We start from the raw sequence: 21,367 nt of genomic DNA on the forward strand, positions 1-21,367 counted from the left end.
CTACACGTTTTCCCTTTTGGATTAGGCCTCTGTTGATATTGTTTCTTTCCTCTTTTTTGTCTATAAGCATTTTTTAGGGACAGGTCTGGAGTGGGAATAGGTCGCATAGCAAACAGGCGTTGGTATGGGCCATGCTTTTTCTCTTGTTTCTTCTTTTCTTGCAAAAAAAAAAGGGAGGCGATACATGGTTTTAATCGCCAACGGCGCAATCATCAATCAACTTGACCCCTCGCGTCTGATAGTACCGAGGGCATTCCTCAGCACCCTTTTTTTTATAGCTGAGATGTTGAAAAAAAATAACAAAATTGGATTCAAACATGAAGTTGTCCTGTCCTCGCTGTGACCGTGATGCATGCAAACCCCTGATTACGATGTCATTATCGCCTTGATAATGTCGGCTTCCTTTTTGGGTATTAACCGCCATGATGCTCCTCGTCTCCTGAACGCCGTTCACTTAGTCTTTTTCGTCGTTTTTCAGTCCTAGTCCTTTCCTTTACAGGTGCATGCCTCCCTCGTCGTCATCCGTCTCTAGGTTCCTCATTCGTTCCTCCAGTGCTCTTTGCAGCTGTTCGTCACTCAAGCTGCCACCCTCAGGCCGGCCTGCCTCGCGGTCCATATGAATTTCTCCATTTCGAATCGTGCCCGTTTGAAATGTGCCGTCGCTCCACGCCTCGTGGCGGCTCTCGGTTGGTGCTGAGGTTGCGGTAGCGGTCTCGCTGGGCTGTGTATCTCCGTTGACCTCGACGGTGGCTTTTTCGCCGTCGCCCTCCCCTCGCGAAGCTATTTCATCACGACTCTGGAACTCTGTCCAGCTGATCCCGCGTTCCTCGACCTCTGCGCGGATGAGGGCGATGCGCTCTGCCATACGGTCGATAACTACCTCGTTCTCCTTGATAGCGTCTATGCAGTCCTGATCGGGCTCTTGGGCGACGGCAGGGGTCGAAGAGTCGGAGAGCGCGGTGGCGTTTCCCTCGGCAAAGGGCTTGAGCTGGTCGTTGGAGTATTCTAGGTGTGCGATCGAGTTGCGAATCTCGAGGACCTTGAGGTGGAGCATCCCGACTGAGAGGTCCTTGAGGGCGGCGGCGAAGCGATCGGGAGCGATGGGGCGTGTATCGGCGGAGGTTGAGGTTGACATGATGGCGACTGTGTGTATGTCCCTGGTGAGATGGTCGTTATCCCTTGAGAGGAATCGACAAGCTCAAATGTTAGGTGGAAGCACGATATTGGAAGCTCCAAGTTAAAGATGCAAAGAGAACCGCGGGGCAGCTTAATCATGGTGGGGGTTTGCCAGGCTTCCGTGTGTCGGTACGTACCCCTCCGTCCCGGACGATCCCTGCCGGTCCGTCCGTCGTCCAAAATCCTCGGCCTCATGGATCCCAAAATTAATTCATGCACTAAAGACCCCCCCATCATACCATCATTGCTCCTCCCCCGCGTCTGGCTCTTCTGGTCCTCCCTCTTTCCTGAGCCACTGGCTCCCGTGAGCGCATCCTGCGCATCAATCTCTTCACAATGAGCCTCTTTGCCTGCTCCAATTCCTCCCGAGTCCTTCTGAGGTCCGTCCTCCGCGGCGTGGCCTCTAAAGCTTCGTCTTCAGCACCGCAGCCGTTTGCGACTACACGATGGATATCTGGATGCACATCCCGGAGTCGACAAGGTCTGTGCCTTTCTTCTTCGGATGCTAGGAGTCACAATGCGGCTTTTGTGACTCAATATCCCTCCTACGAGACCCGACGAACGCTCTTCTCCGACAGGACGATCCGGAAATATGAGGACCTACCAAAGGACTACAGAGACCAGGTCGGGCTACCGTTTAGAAATATAGATCTCAAAGATGGAGAGGTGCTCGGGGTTTTTGGAAAGGGTATCAATGCCAAGAGGGCCAACCATCTACTTCGCATACTTCATGGCCGCCGAGTCGCCGGCACCCTCGACGACCCGGCCTTTGCTCCCCACACGGCATCGTTTACCAAGGATCAAATCGAAAAGGCGCTGAAATACCTGCGAGAATCGGTTCCCGTGAACGAAGTGATCAATGCTGGTCTGCGCGCCGAGGACGAGCTTGCGCAGCTGGAACAAGAGATGGAGGCCGCAGAGAATGAGAAGCTTGCAAAGGAAGCCGCCAAGAAGGAAGAGGCCAAGCCCTCTGCTTCATCTTATACGCCTGACCCCGTCTACGGCCACAGCAAGTTTGACGAGATACGAGCGCGGAACGTCGCCAAGCGCAAGGCCCAGGAGGCTGCCGAGGAGGAGGAGCGCAAGGCGGCTGAAGCTAGGGGAGAAGTGGCTTCCGGTCCTCTCGCCAAGGTCGGCGAGCAGAAGGAACGCCAGATTTCGAACCCCCGCATCGCCGAGTACCACCGAAAGGCCCAATCCGACCTGGAGGCGCCCCCCGAGCTCAAGGCCTGGGAGCGCATCCTGCCCTCTGCTACCGTTGTTGCTCTCGTCATTGGTTTCCTTGCTGCGGTCGCCACAGTCTATGAGGAGCCTGACGCCAGATACCGTGTGTTCCCTGACATCTCGACAGCCCATGCGACACTGGGTGCCATCATTGCGATCAACGTGCTTGTCTGGGCCGGCTGGAAGTTCCCTCCTCTCTGGTCCATGTTCAACAAATACATGATCTTTGTTGTGGCAACTGTCAAGCCTGTTACCATGTTCACATCGCCCTTCTCTCACCAGAGGCTCAGCCATCTGTTCATCAACATGGCCCCCCTTTGGCTCATCGGCACCCTTGTCCATGACGAAGTCGGCCGTGCCAATTTCCTGGCCCTTTACCTGGGTTGCGGTGCCGTTGGCTTCCTTGGCAGCTTGGTGACATATACGCTTCGCGGTTGGCTGAGCATCACGTCGCTGGGTGCCTCGGGCGCTACCCTAGGCTTGTGCTCGGCATACTTCTGGGAGCATCGTGATGACGGCTTCAGGTTCTTTGGTCTCCCGGAGAACGGTGTGCACGGAATCGTGTTCCTGGCTCTCCTATTCGTGCCTCAGCTTGCGGCTTTTGGCAAGACGGCTAAGTTCAAGGTTGACATTGCGTCACACATTGTTGGCATGTTTGCGGGTATTTTGGGCATCGAATGCCTCAACCGCTCCAAGGAGAAGCGTGAGCGCAAGGTGATCGACATGTCTTCTGGGCAAGGTCAGACTGCAACCCCGTTGCAGTAAAAAGGGGAAAGTTTCTCGGGTGGCCGAGTAGATGGGGTGAAAGTGGACGAAGAGTTGTTTGAACCAATGTATTATACAGACCTTTTGGCATACCCTAGAATTACGTGTACGACTGGAATAACGCACTACTCTGACGAAGATACGGATACTTTGAAGAAGATTATGATTTTGCAACATCCTGTAGCATCCCCTGGGCTGTCACTTTAGATGGCGCGAAGTTGGCGCGTAGTACGCGCGCCTATCGCGCTAGATCTCGCGTGGGGCCTGCAAGAGATTCACGGTGGGGCCTGTGGGGCCCAAGGGGAGTTTAGACCCCGGACGATGATGCCAGAGTGTGGCGCGTCTCTCTGGCAACCAAAAGACATGACCGGATCACCATGGTCGACGCTTGCCGAGAATTGCGGGCTAGAGACGGTGTTTGTGGGCATGGGTTATTGTTGACAGGATGGTTTCATGCTGTCACGGAGTCGGTGTGGGCCACTAGTGTATGGGCCTGTGCTGTTGGTTTGCTGGGTTGGTTGTTTATGCAGTTCATCAAGTCTGTTTGCTTGTCAGTGCTAGAAGCAGTTTCTTTGTCGTAGCTTGAGCTGATATTAAAGGGCTGGAGTAGATATACACTCGAGGAGTTGACGAGGTTTCCTTCGACTCTTGGATAACTCAAAGGTTACCTTGGGTTACTCTGGTTACTGAGGGGTAGAGTTTCAACGGTGGGCTAACTGCGGAAACGGATGTGTATTACAAGTCCTCCAGGCAGTCCGTTTCTCGGCAAGTGCCCATGCGTGAATATCCCTCTCGTTTGGGTTCTCGTTTGGATTAAAGGGGAAAAGCACAACTTCCGAAATGAGGTTGAGCAGATCAAGCAGTTGTTTGCCCAGGAACTAATGCAAGCTTGCTCTGGTGATCAGGCACGTGATGTTGGACAACTCCTTGTTCTGGAACCATGAGAACTTGAAGAAGGTGGTACAAGCACCTGCAATGTGAGATGAAGACGCCGGTTAGATGCATCCATATTAAACCATCAAAGGCCTTTAATCTGCATAATAATAACTAAAGAACAAAGAAATTTCCTCGACTGAATTGACTGGCTGTGGTGTGAAGGCTTGGGTGACGTGTCAAAGGATAATGACTGGCTTTGTGAGATGGAAAATGGGGATGATGGAAAGACGAGATGAGCCAATTAGGGGGGACTGTGTCAGACAGAAGCACCAGCCACGATGCATGCAGCAGATGTGAATCATGGCCATGCCAGTCTCTCGGTAGGGAGGGACGGGATGGGCGTTTGCTAGACTCGGCGGTGTCCTCATGTTGCATGAGGTGAGTGTGTGGCATTTGGACGAATTTACGCCAGCCAGGCTAATTAGGAGAACACGACGGGATTAATTAATGATGCACAAAGATGGCGCAAAGCAGTGTCATCTGGTTCTTTCATCCGTATCTCGATGCGGGTCGTGTGCCTGCGTCATGTCCCAGACTTGTCAACCTCGACGTATCTGAATACTTGACGGCTCAGCACAAATCTGCCTACCAACAGTCAGCAATGACTGTGGCATTGACAAGCATCAGCTCACGCACCGCCTGAATCTCACTGTTGGCTGGGCTGGCCCTCACAACACAGGCCACACACGACGACAACGTAAACATCAACAACAAACCAACCAGAACCGGTCTTCAGCCACATACACCCCGGACCAGAGTGGAAGGTCGGCCCACCTAAACCCGCCGGTTCCTTTTTTTCTTCCCAGGGGCGGCCCAACTTTAACATCCCCACCACCACCACCAGAAACCTGAAAGTCCTTTGCCGCGATCCTGCGCAGGGCCTTTGGGTCTTTGGGCGCCTGTGGCTGGTGGGTTAGCGAAAACGCTAAACACACTCTTCTTGCTCCCAAGGCCCCGGGCTGTTTTCCGTACCTTGCTTGTTGCTGTTCCAGTTCCCATTCAACTGGTCAAGGCCCTGCAGACGCTGCTACAAGCTACTCCCCCCCCGAACCCGCTCTGCCGATCTGGAGCCGCCTCCGTTTACTCGGTTCTCAGTCACTCATTACCTTTACTTTCCCCCGAGATTTGCCTCTTTTCTTTCCCTCTCTTCTTCCAACTTTTGAATCAACACTCGCTCCTATTGTTCCCTTTTCAACGCACGGATAACCCGTTGAACCCATTTCTTTATTCCCCCGGTTCCCGCTCTAAAGACTCGACTGTTCAGCTCAGTTCAACCCACACAAAGGCTCACACACGACCCTCTTGCGACTTTTCCTTTTTTGCGCCATGAGGTAGAGTTGGAGCAAGCACGCACCTCCCTCGCGCCTTCTCCTTTAAACCTCGGCCTTCGCCTGCGCTCCTCGTTTTCTCACTTGTACACAATTCTCACAAGGAGCATCTACGGCTCGCCATGAGCACCTCAAGCCCGTTAACAGCCCTTTCCGACTCGGAGCAGTCGACACTCTCGTCGCCGCTCTCAAACCTCTCAAAAACGCCATCCCTGCCATCCTCGCCCGATATGCCTGTCGACCCGGCCAAGCGTTATCCCTCACCGACGTCCACCACCGTCTCAGGCATTCAGTCTCCCGTCAAGCTAGGCGAGCCCATCTTCGACCACGAGACCGTCAGCAAAGCTTTCGATGACTCGGCCGACGGTCCTCCGCCCGCCAAGAAGCGTCGAATTTCGCCCCCGAAAGAGCGCACCACCGAGTACCTGGACCTGATGAAGCCCGACGAGGAGTTTACGCCTGAGGACAATCGCCAAATGGAGAGGCTATTGACGGCGCTGCGCAAAAAGAAGAAGATTGTCGTCATTGCTGGCGCTGGTATTTCTGTTTCTGCTGGGATTCCCGACTTCCGTTCCGCCACGGGATTGTTCGCTACCGCCAAAAGCCAGCATAAACTCGCGGGATCCGGCAAGCACCTTTTCGATGCGTCAGTCTATAAGCACGATGCGACCACGCGGTCTTTTCATAACATGGTCCGGGAAATGGCCCAGATGACGCAGAGCGCAAAGCCCACCCCCTTTCACCACCTACTAGCGTCATTGGCTCAGGAAGGCCGTCTACTGCGCCTTTATTCGCAAAACATTGACTGTATCGACACGTCGATGAAACCTCTGGCTACAAATATTCCTCTTAACCCCAAAGGTCCATGGCCGGCTACGATTCAGCTGCACGGCAGCCTCGAAAAGATGGTCTGTACCAAGTGTGGCCAACTTCAACCCTTCGATGGCAGTGTTTTTGATGGTGCAGAGGCCCCACTTTGCGGCGCTTGTGTGGTTGATGATGAGGTTCGAACTGCCCATGCTGGAAAGCGAAGTCACGGTATCGGAAGGCTACGACCGCGATTTGTGCTCTACAACGAGTTTAATCCGGATGAAGAGGCCATCGGAAACGTGTCTCGCGCCGACCTCAAGGCACGACCTGACGCCGTCTTGGTCGTTGGTACAACATTGAAGATTCCCGGAACCCGCAGACTTGTCAAGGAATTGTGCCAGGTCGCTCGAGGTCGTCGAGATGGCATCACTGCTTGGATTAACCTGGACAGCGAACCGAAGGGCGTTGATTTGAAGAATTGCTGGGACATCGTGGTACGGTCTAAGTGCGACAACGTTGCTCGGCTCGCTGCATTGCCCCCTTGGGATTGTCCTGTTGGAGATGACTATGAGGTCTCTCAGGAAGAGCATCGCGAGAGCCAGGAGCGCCGCAGCAAGACGACATTCGCAGTCAACATTCCTGTGAATCCCGATACCGAGACAGAGCTTTCAGGAAAGCCGAAGCAGTTTGAGCAGGTGCAAGGAATTCCGACACCCAACGCGAGCCCCAAGATCTCGGCGGCTAAGAAGCCTGCAAAGACCAAGCAGAGCAAAATTTCATTCACGGGCAAAGCATCAACAAACGACAAGCCAAACAAGGTCACCAAGCCTCGCGGTCGCAAGCCGGGCAGGCGACCCCTCCCAGCCGATCCACCCAAGAAATCAGCCATGCAGAGCTTCAAGGCGGTCAAAAATGTCGCAGCTCAGGAAAAGACGACGAAAACTGGACCGAACGGACCGTCGAAACGGAATGTCCCGGCCAAGGCAGTGTCTGATGCCACCACCCTCCCCCCTCTACGCCCCGTGCGCAGGGTATCCCAGGAAAACTTTCTCTACAAGCACGAGTCGAGCGAGAGGGCGGACGATTCCAGCTCTGGCCCTCCTTCTTCGCCCACCATGGCGCCGTCGAGACGGGCGCCCGATACCATTTCTCCCAAGTCAGTTCCTGCGAGTCTGCGCAGACTTATTGATTAATTTTTCACACCCTGGTTTTTATGGAAAACAAAAAGGAACGGAGCAATGTCTTTTCTTTTCTTGTTCTTTGAACAATAGAATAGGGCCCTACAATATGGCTCACGTCATGTAACGTGGATTCTTTGGCATTGGTGGCGTATGGGAAGGGGAGGTTGGTCGGTTCGGTTGGTTGCAGATTATGAAGCACGCACGCTGCCACGGCTTGGAGCGAAGCGACTCGGGAGGCGGCGCATCTTATGTATTACTAGGAGATACATCATTCGTCACGCGGCTGGTTATTTGTTTTTGTTTTTGTTTGTTACGATCAAGGCCATGGAAAACCACGCCCGGTTCGGCCTTGGGGGGGAATAGAGGCGTTGCGGATCTGTCCATGCCATGAGCAAGACTCGGCAGACAGGGGTCATTATCATTTTAAGCCAAATACATAATAACTGTATTATACAATTCATAACATGAACCTCAATGAGCAATGATCAGAGCTTGCTTGCCAAGTGAGACTCGCTGTGAGAGTATTTGTTCGCAACTAACGACTAGAAATCGTATTCCTGGGTATCATCATCATCATGTGTAGTAGGAAAGTATCCTTCAGCGCCATGCCCTTCCCTTCGCAACCAAAGATGTCATCCTCGTTTCGCGATAATCCAGTCCGTTCAAAATCCACCTTGCTGCCCTTCCAACCACCGAATGCAAACATCATGGGTATCCCAATCACTGGATATACACCTCGAGCGTGTCCATGTCCTCAATCTCGGCCTCCTCCATTGTGACGTGCTCCTCGAGACGGTCGCCATCCCACCATAAGGCAACCTGCTTGTTCGGATCGACTTTGCGCTGGGCGCGGAAGCAGGTGATGAGCGTCTCAACCGTCGTCTCGGGTCGTATTGTCAACCCCAGATCCTCGAGGTCCCGCGACTTGAGCATCACCTTGAGCTTGATGTCGTCGGCAGGCTCCTCCTCTTGGTCCTCATCCTCCTCCGAGATATCGCCGGCTTCACGCCTCCGTCGGAGTTCCTCGTTGCGCTCCATTTCCTGGAACAGTTCAGGTGTCCACGCCTCCACATGCACGAGGGAACGGTTGTCCTCAAACCCTTCTGACCCCTGACCCTCTGCAATGACACGCCCGTCGCCCTGTGGTCGGATACCCAGGCTGAGAAGTGTAGATGTGTTGTAAATCTTCTTCTTGCGCCACGTCAAAATCACATCGTCGACCGGAATGGTCACGCCCGACTTGTTCTGGTAGCTTGACCAAGTCTCACGGGTGAGGCGGAAAGGCTTGTCAAAGAGGTACTTTAGCTTGAGCGGCCTGGTGCCCGGGACCTGGCTCGTTATGAGAATGTCGACGAATTCCTTCTTCGGCTTGCCATCCAGGCCCGTCTGGAGCAGCGCTTGATCCCTGTCGCGCCGCTCCTTGGCCTTGCGGACGTACTCTGCGAATTCGTCATCCTCTGGTGGCGGCGACGGTTCTTTTGGAGACTGCCTTGAAGAGGTGCGGTCCACGAGTTCCACGATGCTAGCACTGCGACGGGACGCTGGTACTGAGGTGGGTTTGAGGGAGACATCATCCGAGTCGGAGTCGGAATCTATCGAGATGACATTGGTAGGCGCCGGCGGGGGTTGAACCATCTTTGGCGCTCGACTCGGGGTACTCGGTTTCCTTTGAAAGGGAGTTGGCGATGCGTCTCGGAATGGTTCGTCGTCGTCTTCGTCGAGGTCCAGGGCGGGTATGGGTTTCTTGGAGGAAGAGCTGGAGCTGAGCCTTGATCGCTTCGAGGGTGGAGGGGTAACAAGTTCACTGCGAGGTTGTCAGTTGAAGCGCGCGATATTGTAGATATCATCGCTAACCTTGCGCGATCAGTTGTCTCCTGTGTCGCAGGTGGTTGTTCAGAGACCTGGCTGCTCCTTGGTCGGACAGGTGAAGATTGAGAACCAGCAACTTCGGGACCAATTTCATCACTGACAACGGGTTCGTCCTGATTCACAACCTCCTCTGAGTCCTCCCTTGGACGCTTCTGCGCAGCCTCTCTAGTGCGGCGGTCGACGTCCATCTGATGTTTCTGATGCCTCTTGAGGCGCCTCTCGCGGTCCGCGGCAACGATGGGCGCCATCTCCTTTGAGCGCCGGAATAGCGACAACCCATCATCATCGCTCTCCTTGACCTCTTCCTCCTTCTCTTCAGGCTGCGTAGGCATGGGTTTTGGCGCAGCGAAACGGCGCAGCGCGGTGGGTTTGAAGGGGAGCTTCTTCTTGACTATTGGCGGCGACGCCGCGCCTTTGTCCTCCATGATGGCCGAGTTGAGTGTCAGGTCAGTTCAGCGATTGATTGATAGTATGTAGTAGCAAAAAACAGGCCCTGAGCTCTGTTCATATAGTGCATCAGGGACGTTGGTCGAGGGAATTTGTCTCTTTCTTTGTGTGTGATGGCACAAACACGGATAGTAGCAGCACTTTACGCGCCTTGGAGTGGCGTAGGCCGTGGGCGGGATTGTTTGTGAGGTTGGCCAGGAGCCCAAAAGAAAAATAGCGAGCGAGGGGGGCCCGCTGAAATACCCCTCCAGGCGACCTTTCACCCTCTGTAACGGGGCGTTAGGGGACTTCACGGCGGGAGAGGGTGCGCCACAGTGCGAGAAGGCGGCGCACTCTCGACAACCTTAACAGCACGACGAGGCATCAATTCTTTGGTGTGGTTCCTCCCAAAACCAAACTCCACCAAAGACTATCAACCACAACATCCATCCATCTCCAACCTCCGCTCAACACCATGGAGAACGGCAACATTTCGCAGGGCGAGGGCAAGGACCCCTCCAGCTTCTTGAGTGACATCATCGGCAACCCCGTCACTGTCAAGCTCAACTCGGGCGTCGTCTACAAGGGTGAGTGTCTTCGCATCGACGTCCGCACATGTCTAGGGCAATAGTTGATGAGCAGAACAGGCGAGCTCCAGTCGGTGGATGGATACATGAACATTGCTTTGGAAAAGACTACCGAGTTTGTCAACGGACAGAAGCGCAGAGAGTACGGTGACGCCTTTGTGAGAGGAAACAACGGTGAGTATTCATTCTCTAGCCTTCATTGAGGCCATCGAGCTGACCACACCTATAGTTATGTACATTTCGGCAGACTCATGAACGCTTAATTCATAATGAAAACCTGATTGATCCTCATCCAAAAGACATGTGCCTATTCCCATTCAAGAACGCACAGCTCCCTCCAGACGTGTGGTCCATGCAAAGAACGTGCACCCATGGACCTCAATCTCGCCCTTGTCATTAAAAGTCCCATCGCCTTCCTTGACGATCTTGTCAAACTTTTCTCTAAAAACTCGCCTCTCTTCTCCCTCACGGATCGCATTCCAGCTAAGCGTGTTCACCCGGTCCCAGAGAGCCTCCGGAGTCAGCCACACCGACCACTTGATCTTTTGAGTCTCGATAGGCGTTGTGAAGAACGGCGACTCTGCTTGAGCCTGACGCTCAAACACCTTCTTCCAGAGCAAGTGCCGGAAGCGAGGCTCCTTGTCAGCCTTTTCGTTGAAGTTGAGCTCGCTCAGCTCGTGCTCCCATTGAGTGGATGGGGGCCAGCTCTCCGGGCGGTTGTCTTGAGGTTTCTGTCAGTCTCGGGAACTAATCCTGCAGCAGGATGTATCTTACAGTCTTCGGCATTCCAGATCAGACCAAGCTTGGTGCCGGGCTTGAGGACCCGGTGAATCTCTTGGAGAGCTTCTTCCTTGGCGAACCTTGGACTTGTTTAGAACCTCCACCCGAATATCTGCTGCTGATATCTTACCAGTGAAATGCCTGTGACGGTATTAGTTTGACTTTGGCTAAACTTCAAAGCATAGCTAGGAAACCTCAACGATATATAACTTACCTGAGCCACGATACACCCGTCCGCCCACGCATCCTCCACATCCTTCATCTCAGCCGCCGTCCCGCCTCGGACGTCCACATTGGGGAGTTTCTTCGCCGCTAGGTTGTACCGCATAGAGTCGAGAGGCTCTACGGCCACAATCTCGTACCCCTCGGGTCTCGCAGCCAGCAGCTCGGTGAACTTGCCGGTACCGGCCGCGAGGTCAAGGACCCTGCTACCAGGTTTACCCTCGAGCCCCAGGTGCCCAAGGAGACTACTGACAGACTCTGGAGGGTAAGAGGGTCGGTGCGTGTCATAAGACTGCGCATCGTTGAAGCCCTTGGTAGCAACATCATTAACAACTTGAGAAGCCATTTTGTGGAGATTTCTGTCTACAAATCACGCAATTTCAGTTCTAGTTTCTATTGGTCACTCTTCTGCTTGTCTGTAAAGGAGTCAGTACGTTAGAGAAGAGTGAAGAAGGAAAGAAAAAGAGAAATGACGTTGAACGGGGTCGTCGTCGCCTTTTATACCCAGAGCAAGTCGTTCGCTTCCCCGCGATGCGGACCCCTCGCCAAGGGGCAGCCTGAATGGTGCAATGGCACTTAGATCTGGTCTCCGACTGTGTCATCAGATCCGGAGCCTGAAACGGCCCGACGGATTTGCAGCGGACGACGATCCTTGTTAGAGATCGAGTGAGAGCAAGAGATCTCATGTCTTGAGCCATTCTCTGTTCTACAATATCAAATAAGGAGACACATCAAGAAGAACCAAGCATAGATTTGCTAACTTGTTGATGATCTGGGAAGCAGCCGTTTTTCTGACCTCGAAGCTTTTTGCAACTTTGTCTGGCCTGGGCTTGCCTTGTTAGGGGCAAGCCGCTGTTCAACCTGCTGGTGAAGCCTGTCGGTCTGGTAATGTGTAACGTCTGGTGCGCGCTCTGCTATGTCCGACCTGAAACCCGTCGGAAGGGCAACTCTTCCCCGCGTCGCTCTGGTTACGCCACTCCGAAGGCTCGCCTGCTCCGTGATACCGAGAACCAATTCGGATATCGAGTAATCCAGCTCTGAGCCGACAGCGGATACTTGACTCAAGGACCAAGTCGTTGGCGTTTGCGCGGGAGTGCCGAAAGGATCGCGGAGACCCGTCGATGTCGAAGTATCGCTCCTTCGCCAGTTTCTTTGGCGTCCTGAGCAGAGATGCTGATGAGGTGGTGTAGACAGGGGCTGAACTTGCTCAACCTGGCCCAGCTGTGTGTAGTGGTTGAAGGGCTCGACGGGTGAAATAGTGTCGTCTTGTTGGGGTCGATGAGTCGGGATACTATGAGACTCGATACTCGGATTCGAACATGTTTTGCCCAGTTCAATCATCCTGCCCTTTCCCTTTGACATTTCCACTCGATGGCCGACGAGCGTGGCCCCTGGGGTCTTATGGCTGGATTCGGGGGTATCAGGGCGCGAGATCCAGATACCTTCCACCTGTACGCCGTTCTGAATAGCACGAATGCCAAAAGGGATCTCGGGGGGTCGCATGTTCTCGATGCCGCAGTGCGACATGAGGGAAACCCGAGCGCGCTTCTCCTCATCGATGATTTCCAGGCGGCGCATAGCACGGTTCGTCCACCAAAGCTTGATGAGACCGACGGCAAAGACAAGGACGATACAGCAGCCGAGGACCTGGGGGGAAGTTCGACGGTTAGCGACAGTTCTCGGAGAGGTCTGCTAACAAAGAGGTGGCATGGTACTTGCAAAGGTCATTTCTTGCCAAAGCTCCCAGCCGACAAAGAAATCACTCATGATGATGCAGTAAGAGAAGGACCGTTGAGAAAGAGTGTGAAAGAAAGAAAGATTGAATATTGTTTTCAAGACATCGGATGGTGGTGGTTCCAAAATAGCGACAATCAGGTTCAAAAAAGCGACAGTGAAGGACAACCGGGTGCCTGATAGAAGGATGAGGGAGGGCTAAGGTAACGAAAAGATGAGGTCTTGGGGTAAACGATGTCGTTTAGGGATGGGCACGTGGTATCTCGATCGTCTTGATCATGGAAAGGAAGGAACCACGGGAGAGGCGAGGTAGGTATGTTGAAGTTGGCAGGACGAGCCTTCAGTTCTTGCCCCGCGCAGGGTCACTGCAAAGCTATGGGCAATGGATCATGGCGAACGGACATGTTCATGGACGAGCCGAACCGGTTTGTGGCTGATCAAACAGAGCAGAGACGTATGCGGTCGATGATGGATATAACAGAGGAATCTCGCTTGGTTGCTGGCGGTACAAGCTGAATACGAGACGAAGGCGCAAACCTGCATATGGGGAGGGATCTGATATTGGATCCAATGGCACCGTTGGATCGGTTTGAAGACCAGGACAGGGAGTGCGGGAACTAGCAAGTTTGCTCGTTTAGTTGAGGTTTCCACGACAGGGAGTATGTATGCGTTTGGATATTGGTGTTATTGATTGGTCTCGCATAGTCGTATTGCTGTTGACTGTCTTGACTACCTCAGGTACTATCAATCGATGCGTAGGCGTAGACTGTATAGGCCGAGCAGACTACTTTCAAGCCGCGATCAAGTAAAGCTAGCTATTGGGATTAAAGTAGGTGGTATTATACAGGAATAGAGAACCGCCATAGTTCGCTTCACCTTGAACACGGGCCAATGCCATCCATTGAAACATGTTTCGGGTGCTGGCATATGTACAAAGCAACAGTCGCAAAGCCACAAAAGCAAGAAGCGAACAGCAATCAAGCCCATGCCGTACCTGATGAGCCCCGTCAGTGGCCGGAAACTCACATCGGCCGGCGTTGCTGTTCTGAGCAAACAAGTCCCGATGCAAGAACGGGGGCCGCGGGTCGGACCCCGTGACCGGCGAGTCGATGGACGGATGGAGGTTGGGATCGATCCACCGGCTCGGATGGACCGGACTTTTCTTCTTTGGATGGAACATTTTCTTCTTTTTCCAAGGTGATTAGACCACCCCATGTTGATCTAGCCTTCCAAGTCGTCATCGACAAGAATGCCAAGGATATTCGGACCCAACATTGGTGATGGCCCAATACGGAACAGATGCGGCGCCGGATTAATTGAGGGGTGACGAAAGAATGGAGGCCACAGTCGGGGCATCGGTGTTGATCAGATGCCGTCGAGGGACGGCCGCCCCGAGGCTTGACCAGACAGAGACTGCGTAAAGTTCCAAGCTTGGCAGGTTTGGGGGTAAATCAAGTCCCTGAACCTGGGACCTGGCCCTAGGTCGATCTGATGCTGATGTGTGCTGGCGATGGATCCTGATGCTCGGCTGACATGCGTTTTCCGCGCCATGGCTGTGCAAATGCAAATGCTTGTCGAAGCTTTTTTACTCTGTTTGTGCTTGGTTCTGCCGCTCTTGTTGCCGCCGTCTCCTGATTTGTTGGCGTATTTCCTCCCTACATGCGCAATCGGTCCATTCTGCCTCTTGACTCGATACAGCCCAGGCTGTTCTGCATCGTTTCACACCCTCAGCAGAGACAAGTGCCACATCTGATTCTCGGTTTCTTCTTGTCCGTGCTCCCGTCCCCGTCCCCGGTCTCAACTGGGAATCAATTAAACGTGCCCCGACCCTCCCGTGCTCCTTGTCTTTAACTCTTGTTCCTGTCCGTTCCTGTTCCTGCCCCCGTTCATCTTCCGTCTCGTTCGTCGTCTCCTTCCCACTCGGAATCGGCGTATTCTTATTCTTGTACCGCCTCCGACTTTTAACCTTTTATCCTCCTCCAAACTCAACCTTTTGTAAACAACAAAAGCAAGCAAGCAAAAAACATCTCTTTCCAATAGAGATCATCCATCCATCCATCAACCATGCCTATCCGTAACCCCTTCGCCCGCCGCCCTGGCAGCATCGTCGTCCAGGATGAGAACCAGCGTCCTGATACCGCCCCCGGCTTTGAAAAGGTCGACACTGTCGGTTCCAAGGCCACTTCGGTCCTCAGCATCCGGAATACCAAGAACCAGGACACCGGCGAGTACAAGATGAGTGGTATGTCTTGACTGCCCGTTGCCCGATCATCCATCATCCCCCTCACCGCAGGGAGGGGGAATGAGACAGGCGGCGCAATCCGGCATTCAGTCACAAGACCAAGTTGGCTAATTCAAGTCTCGCGCAACAGTTGTCAATGATAGTGGCGTCTATCTTCCTGTAAGTCGATATTTCACTCGCCTTTTCTCACCAAATAAGCTGACCGCGAATAGCCATCCCCGACCGAGGAGAAAGGACAGTGGCCGCGCAAGTACCTTTCAACCCGCAACTCGACAGACACCCGCAGCAGCTTCGGCGATATTGAGCACTTCTCCATTTCCCGAGAGTCTTTCGATTCCTACCGCAGATCATTTGTGCGTGCTCTCCTCTCGTCCCTTCCCTGGTCCTTGCCTCGGGCACGGTCGCCCCCAATTGACCCTCGGTCCATTTCGCGACCGTTGGCGCTTGGCATTCACCCCAACCCCAACGTACGACTGGACTGAACTGAACTGACCCGATGATATTAGGACATTTCTGCGCGATCACCAGTGCCCAACGCAGACTTTCCCCCGCGCCAGAGTCTCGATTCTGCCCGCCTTCCTCGTCTCCCCAGATCGGCAGTCGAGCGATCTTTCCATCAACCGCCCACCGCCGAGGAGCGTTTCGAAGATGTTGGTCTAGACGACCACAAGCAGTCTCAGGCCCAGCCCCAAAAGCGCAGCTTCTTTTCCAAATTCTCCGAGTCCCGCGAAAAGGACACCACCTCGACCCAACCCGCCGTTTCCCGCTTCCTCATGCACGGCCGCAAGAGAGCTCAGAGTGGCCAGGGTTCAGAGCTCGGCTCCATGGACAACAACACGAACGGGCCGCCCAAGGTGACGGTCTCGTCCGAAGGCCAGGAGATGAAATGAGAAGAGAACCACGACCAAAGTTTCGCCCTTGTATGAATGTATTAGAGATACCTGGAGTTTTCGTTTTCTTTACCCCGGCGTTCACGGTAACCGGGTCAGGATCAGGGTCAGGCTAGAAACGCATTCGTTACGGATCCATTGGGTACAACTCGGTTAGAGGCCCGGGGACTCTCGCTCTGTTTGACTGGAAGTGGCTATTTGCGACTGATGCGGCATGATGAACTGCCCAAGATGAATTGTATGTGGCAAGGGCTATGTCCCAAAGAGAAGGAGGAAAATATGAGCTACATAATGGTAATGACAAGATTTATGCTCTACAGAGTATCTGCAGCTATGCGTTTCTGTGTTGTCCAGAGTGTTGTTAGAGTCATTGACTTGCAGCTGAACCATATACGGTATCAGCAGACCTTGACTAAAGTCTATTGGTTTCCTTGATGGACTAAACACCAAGCACGAGTGCAGTTGACAGCCTCATTCTCGTACCTGACAGCATCTCGCATCAATCTCGTCACAAAAGAAGACCAGATCCGATTCAAACCGCGGCTGCTAACCGCGGCCGATGACGGAGAGATAGAGAAGCCCATTACCCACCCTCCAGCAGATGTCAAATTCACCCACTGCTAATGGCGTGCTGTAATCGTTGGATAAGAGCCCCGCTCATGCTCCTCGGAGGGCGCGCGGTTAGCCAATGTCGAATTTGCGAGTCATCGTCACGAATTGTCGGGGTGACAAAAGGCTTCTTTTTCCTCCTCTCTTCTTAAACCTTTAAAAGCAGCCTCTTTCCCTCGTCTGCTAAACTCATTTGAGGCGGCGTATCTTGTCTTGTCAAATACAGCTTCTTCCTCTCAAACCACAAAGGTTGCCCCTCACCTCCACACCCACTCACTCGCGTCGGCTGCATCGGCTGCATCGGCTGCATCGGCTGCATCGGCTGCATCGGCTGCATCGGCTGCTTGTTCACTTGAACTTTGCAGAAGAAGAGAGACAGGTGTCTTAAACAAACAAAAAGAAAGAAGAAGGAAATAAGGAGGAAATAGAAGCAAAGATGGCTCCTGAAAAGACCACCAACGGCACAGACTCCGTCCCCGCTCCGGACGGCACCGCCGACGCCCGGGCCGGGCTCGAGAGCTCCGTCGCCGGACTGTCGCTCTCCTCCCGCGCCGTCCACGCCGACGACGGAATTCAGGCTCACCGGGCTGTTGCACCGGCGATGCACGTCAGCACAACTTTCCGCTATAGTGATGACCCGGAGCAGCTCAAGTCCTGGGACAACATTGACGTGAGTGCTCTCACCTTGACGATTCTTTGATCTGGTTGGTGTACTTGATCGACAAGTCGACTCAAGACCAAAGACCAAAGCAACAATCATAGAGTCCAACAGCCAATGCTAACTCACGTAGCCCAATGCTCCACTAGACTCTCATGTCTACTCCCGGGCTACCGGCCCCAACACGACCCGTCTCGAGGCCGTCCTCACCTCGCTGCTCGGTGCTCCCACCGTTACTTACTCTTCGGGCCTCTCGGCCTTCCACGCCATGCTCGTGCACCTCAACCCGAAGCGCATCGCTATTGGCGACGGCTACCACGGTTGCCATGGTGTTATTCGCATCCTCAACCGTCTCACAGGTCTTCAGCAGCTGCCTCTGGACTGTCCCGTCGAGGACCTCCAGCCCGGCGATGTCATCCATGTCGAGACACCTCTCAACCCGACCGGTGAGGCTCGCAACTTGGCTGCCTATGCCGAAAAGGCCAAGAAGGCTGGCGCCTATCTCACTGTCGATGCGACCTTTGCGCCGCCGCCCCTGCAGGACCCCTTCAAGTATGATGTTGACGTAGTGATGCACAGCGGCACAAAGTACTTTGGCGGTCACTCAGATATGCTGTGCGGTACCCTGTCCGTGAACCCCAAGCACAAGGACTGGCCCAGGGCCCTCATCGAGGACCGTCTCATTCTCGGTTCTGTCATGGGTAGCTTGGAGGGTTGGTTGGGTATTCGCTCCCTGCGCACCCTCGAGCTGCGAGTCCTCCGCCAGAGCGAGACAGCAACTGCGCTGGTGGCTTGGCTCGCTGAACAGAAGAAAGACGCTTCATCCGCGGTGGGCACTCTCGTGGAACTCATCCAGCACGCGAGTCTTCAACCTGAGGCGGCCGTTGAAGGCAGCTGGCTACGAGAGCAGATGCCCAACGGCTATGGCCCCGTCTTCTCGCTTTACTTGAGCGATGGTGAGGTTGCCAAGCGACTCCCCAACAAGCTGCGACTATTCCATCACGCTACCAGTCTAGGTGGTGTCGAGAGTCTGATCGAGTGGCGAGCCATGACAGATCCCAATGTTGATAAGCGACTGTTGCGGGTTAGCATCGGCGTCGAGGGCCTGGAGGACCTCAAACAGGATCTTCTCCAAGGTCTGGAAGCCCTGAGGAAGGAAAGGGGAGGCCAGTAGGGGAAGCAAAGTATAGATGGACCAGGTTACTAGAGCGATTCAGAGACGTTAGAAACGGAACAAGACATCAGTCCAGACACGGATGGAGAAAGAATTGATCTTTGAATAACAAAAGAAAGAAAGAAAGAAAAAAGACCAATGACAAAGATCCCCCTCTAATCTATGATGGAAGCCGACAGAACGAGTGGCCGGAGAATGAAGCGAATGTAGAAAAAGGATCAGGAATTCTCGAGAACTGAGAATTCCCGACAAGAGGAGAAGAAGAGAAAGAAAGAGAGACCCAGGAAATCTATACCAACAAAAAGCCAGACCAGAAAGAAACACTCAAGACACTGGTCTTCTAAGCGAGTGTGAAGCAGCTTTTTCCCCAATAATGAACGCCGAAAACCCATGGTTATCCGTAAACCCCCCAAGTCCACCACGGCCCCAAAGTGAAAAGTGGGAAGCGAGAGAATAGAAGAAGAAGTAGAAGAGAGAAGAAGTAGAGAAAAAAGGAATCGTAAATCTTGACAGATGAAATGCGCCATACCCGTGTATCTGTGTTTTTTGTTGTTCTTGGTGTTTTCATGTAAAGTGAAGTAGTGACGTTATGAATGAATCGTTAAGTGAGTGTGTGTCATGATCACTCGGGAGGAGGGAGCCAGAGGCCATGCCAGCTGCTCAGCGGCTTGTACTTGACTTTCCGTCTATTGTTCGTGTTAGTGCTGATATGTGATATCCCGTGCTGGAAACATACCGAGAGCTATCTGTGCTTGCAAATGCCCCAATCCCGCGCAGGTCTTGGTCTTCAGATTGATGGTAGTCAGTCTGACGGTAGTCGACGGTGCGGTAATCCATGGTCCGAGGTGCAGGGTCTCGGGATGAAGAGGGAACGCCGTTGTCATAAGGTCGGTAAGGTACTGAGTTTCTTGAAGGGGGAGCCAGGTAGTCATTTGTCGTAGCGTGCATCTGATAGTAATCACCAGTTCGAGATGTAAAGGTTGCAGAGTCGCTAATGGCAGGAGATGTTGTGGGAGTCGTAAAGTCCGAAGCGGCATCCGTAGCCATGGTGGGCTCCTGGGGATGCTGCTGAAACTGCTGCTGGCCGAGCCATTGATTGACCATGTTTTGCCGTCTATCGTACGTATTCGGGCTTATCCTTCTCCTCGACGAGGTCTGGTCTGGTGGTGATGATACTGCAGAGGCCTGCTGGAAGCTCGAGTCCCAGCTGCCCCGGACTGCCTCGTCGCTCCACTGCCGGGAGCTCTCCGAAGAGCGGTGGTAGTTGTTGTTGTAGTCTTGTCGGCGATCCATGACTGCCGTCAAGGAATGAGTTATATGAATGGATGCTGTAAGCGATAGTTCGCGGGTTGAGTGCTGATGATTGCTGTGATGATCTGGGAGTTGCTAGTAGTGAGTTGTCGTAGATGATATACGAAACAAAGTGTAGTTGTAAACACACAATGACACGAATGATGATGCATCTTCAACACCACGCCTGGGATCGTCATATTTATCAAGTCCATGACTGCACGCAGTTTCTCTGTCCCTGGCATGTCTAGTGACGGTATCCATCCTCACCCGCTCCCTGTCCAAGCTCGCGCCCCATCAGCACCTGTGGCTGGAGCTGCTATTTCCTGCGGGGACTCCGGGAGGCCTTTGACGCGGCCAATCAGAGGGCTGGGCCTGACAAGAAAAGTGTGGCCGTGCTATTATGATATGTAGCGACTGGGATCGACCCCGGCACCATGCCGAGGCGCCTGTCAGCTGCGTTTCCAGAATAGGCATAGAAGCATTGTTTTTTTGGTTGCGAGAAGCGACAGGGCAAGGGTCTGGTGAAGGGTCATTCCCCGCAGGCCGCCCATCAGAACCCAACGAAACGTCTGAGACGACAAGAGATGGTCCGCAGCATATGCGTTTGAACCGCTTGTATCATAGGGCAGACCAATAGGAGATTAATTATCGCCCGCCATCGTCTTAATCGATCATCGCTTGAGCAAAAGCTTGGCCTCTATGCCACTATTCTATACCAAGCCTAGTCTGAGGGAGCCCATCGATTCACCATGCACATCACCGTCATGATGTAGATGGGATGAAAATTTTTGACTAGACGCCGGCTTTCTCGGAGGCCAGGTTCCTCACGAGGACTAAACCTGAGTAAATTGGGCATGTTTGCGAAAGTAGAGGCTTTGGAATTTGATCGTGCCACTAAGCACGACGGCATCTTATCCATCCGATGCAAGACACTCTCTGTTTCACCATAAGCTGATCATGATGAATGCCCATAAAGTTTCAGAGGCAAAACATCTTTCTGACTCTATGAACTATGTCCTGAGCAAACAATCACGTTCAGTGACATCCCATAACCTGCCGCCCATCCATCCTGTCTCCAGATCTCGATGCCCGCATGCAAGAGGCAACTCCACCTCGCGCAAAATGATTCCAAAACAAGCGCCCCTGACGGGAACCAACATTAGCCCAGCCATCCCGAGCACCAAAACACCAGCCACGGCGCGGCAGATCGAAGCCAATTCACCAGAACACCACGATCGCCTAACGTCCCAATAATCTGCCTTGCAAGGTGTGGCGTAAGCGCGGGTGCCCCACTAGCCGATCTCTGGGAGCCGAGCTAACCGGGGTCGGTTTGTGCCATTTTTGGGCCGTCGCGCCTCAATTACTCGCCAATCTGGCAGGGGTGGCAGGTGGGTTCCGTGGCGCCTCCCTGTGCCACTGGGCAATGCGCGTCTGAGCCCAGTGCACGGGCCTGATTCGGAGCC

The 21,367-nt window shown here is 53.5% G+C and overlaps 8 protein-coding genes across 8 annotated transcripts; 4 read left to right on the forward strand and 4 right to left on the reverse strand.

Annotated features, from left to right (window-relative positions):
* Nucleotides 1-493: 493 nt before the first annotated feature.
* On the reverse strand, nt 494-1,135 carry NECHADRAFT_74934 (uncharacterized protein; the record flags this gene model as incomplete). Its single annotated transcript, XM_003054280.1, has 1 exon — nt 494-1,135. One exon carries the CDS (start codon nt 1,133-1,135, stop codon nt 494-496), a length of 642 nt encoding a protein of 213 aa, XP_003054326.1.
* Nucleotides 1,136-1,512: 377 nt separating this feature from the next.
* On the forward strand, nt 1,513-3,165 carry NECHADRAFT_74935 (uncharacterized protein; the record flags this gene model as incomplete). Its single annotated transcript, XM_003053568.1, has 1 exon — nt 1,513-3,165. One exon carries the CDS (start codon nt 1,513-1,515, stop codon nt 3,163-3,165), a length of 1,653 nt encoding a protein of 550 aa, XP_003053614.1.
* A 2,386-nt stretch (nt 3,166-5,551) lies between these two features.
* Nucleotides 5,552-7,432, forward strand: NECHADRAFT_103157 (uncharacterized protein; the record flags this gene model as incomplete). The annotated part of the gene is made up of 3 exons (XM_003053569.1): nt 5,552-7,073; nt 7,104-7,227; nt 7,330-7,432. The coding sequence occupies 3 exons, from the start codon at nt 5,552-5,554 to the stop codon at nt 7,430-7,432; spliced, it is 1,749 nt and encodes a 582-aa protein (XP_003053615.1).
* Nucleotides 7,433-7,823: 391 nt separating this feature from the next.
* On the reverse strand, nt 7,824-9,714 carry NECHADRAFT_98832 (uncharacterized protein; the record flags this gene model as incomplete). The annotated part of the gene is made up of 2 exons (XM_003054281.1): nt 7,824-9,224; nt 9,275-9,714. 2 exons carry the CDS (start codon nt 9,712-9,714, stop codon nt 8,141-8,143), a joined length of 1,524 nt encoding a protein of 507 aa, XP_003054327.1. The 3' UTR covers nt 7,824-8,140.
* A 666-nt stretch (nt 9,715-10,380) lies between these two features.
* NECHADRAFT_98833 (uncharacterized protein) lies at nt 10,381-11,650 on the reverse strand (the record flags this gene model as incomplete). Its single annotated transcript, XM_003054282.1, has 4 exons — nt 10,381-11,023; nt 11,077-11,162; nt 11,213-11,223; nt 11,297-11,650. 4 exons carry the CDS (start codon nt 11,648-11,650, stop codon nt 10,620-10,622), a joined length of 855 nt encoding a protein of 284 aa, XP_003054328.1. The 3' UTR covers nt 10,381-10,619.
* A 3,452-nt stretch (nt 11,651-15,102) lies between these two features.
* On the forward strand, nt 15,103-16,477 carry NECHADRAFT_98834 (uncharacterized protein; the record flags this gene model as incomplete). Its single annotated transcript, XM_003053570.1, has 4 exons — nt 15,103-15,280; nt 15,411-15,439; nt 15,493-15,633; nt 15,787-16,477. 4 exons carry the CDS (start codon nt 15,103-15,105, stop codon nt 16,168-16,170), a joined length of 732 nt encoding a protein of 243 aa, XP_003053616.1. The 3' UTR covers nt 16,171-16,477.
* A 738-nt stretch (nt 16,478-17,215) lies between these two features.
* On the forward strand, nt 17,216-18,704 carry NECHADRAFT_103158 (uncharacterized protein; the record flags this gene model as incomplete). Its single annotated transcript, XM_003053571.1, has 2 exons — nt 17,216-17,449; nt 17,571-18,704. The coding sequence occupies 2 exons, from the start codon at nt 17,216-17,218 to the stop codon at nt 18,609-18,611; spliced, it is 1,275 nt and encodes a 424-aa protein (XP_003053617.1). The 3' UTR covers nt 18,612-18,704.
* A 529-nt stretch (nt 18,705-19,233) lies between these two features.
* NECHADRAFT_74941 (uncharacterized protein) lies at nt 19,234-19,904 on the reverse strand (the record flags this gene model as incomplete). The annotated part of the gene is made up of 2 exons (XM_003054283.1): nt 19,234-19,297; nt 19,348-19,904. The coding sequence occupies 2 exons, from the start codon at nt 19,902-19,904 to the stop codon at nt 19,234-19,236; spliced, it is 621 nt and encodes a 206-aa protein (XP_003054329.1).
* Nucleotides 19,905-21,367: the final 1,463 nt, after the last annotated feature.

The sequence above is a fragment of the Fusarium vanettenii genome (assembly GCF_000151355.1).
Source record: "Fusarium vanettenii 77-13-4 chromosome 1 genomic scaffold NECHAsca_1_chr1_3_0, whole genome shotgun sequence".
NCBI lineage: Eukaryota > Fungi > Ascomycota > Sordariomycetes > Hypocreales > Nectriaceae > Fusarium > Fusarium vanettenii.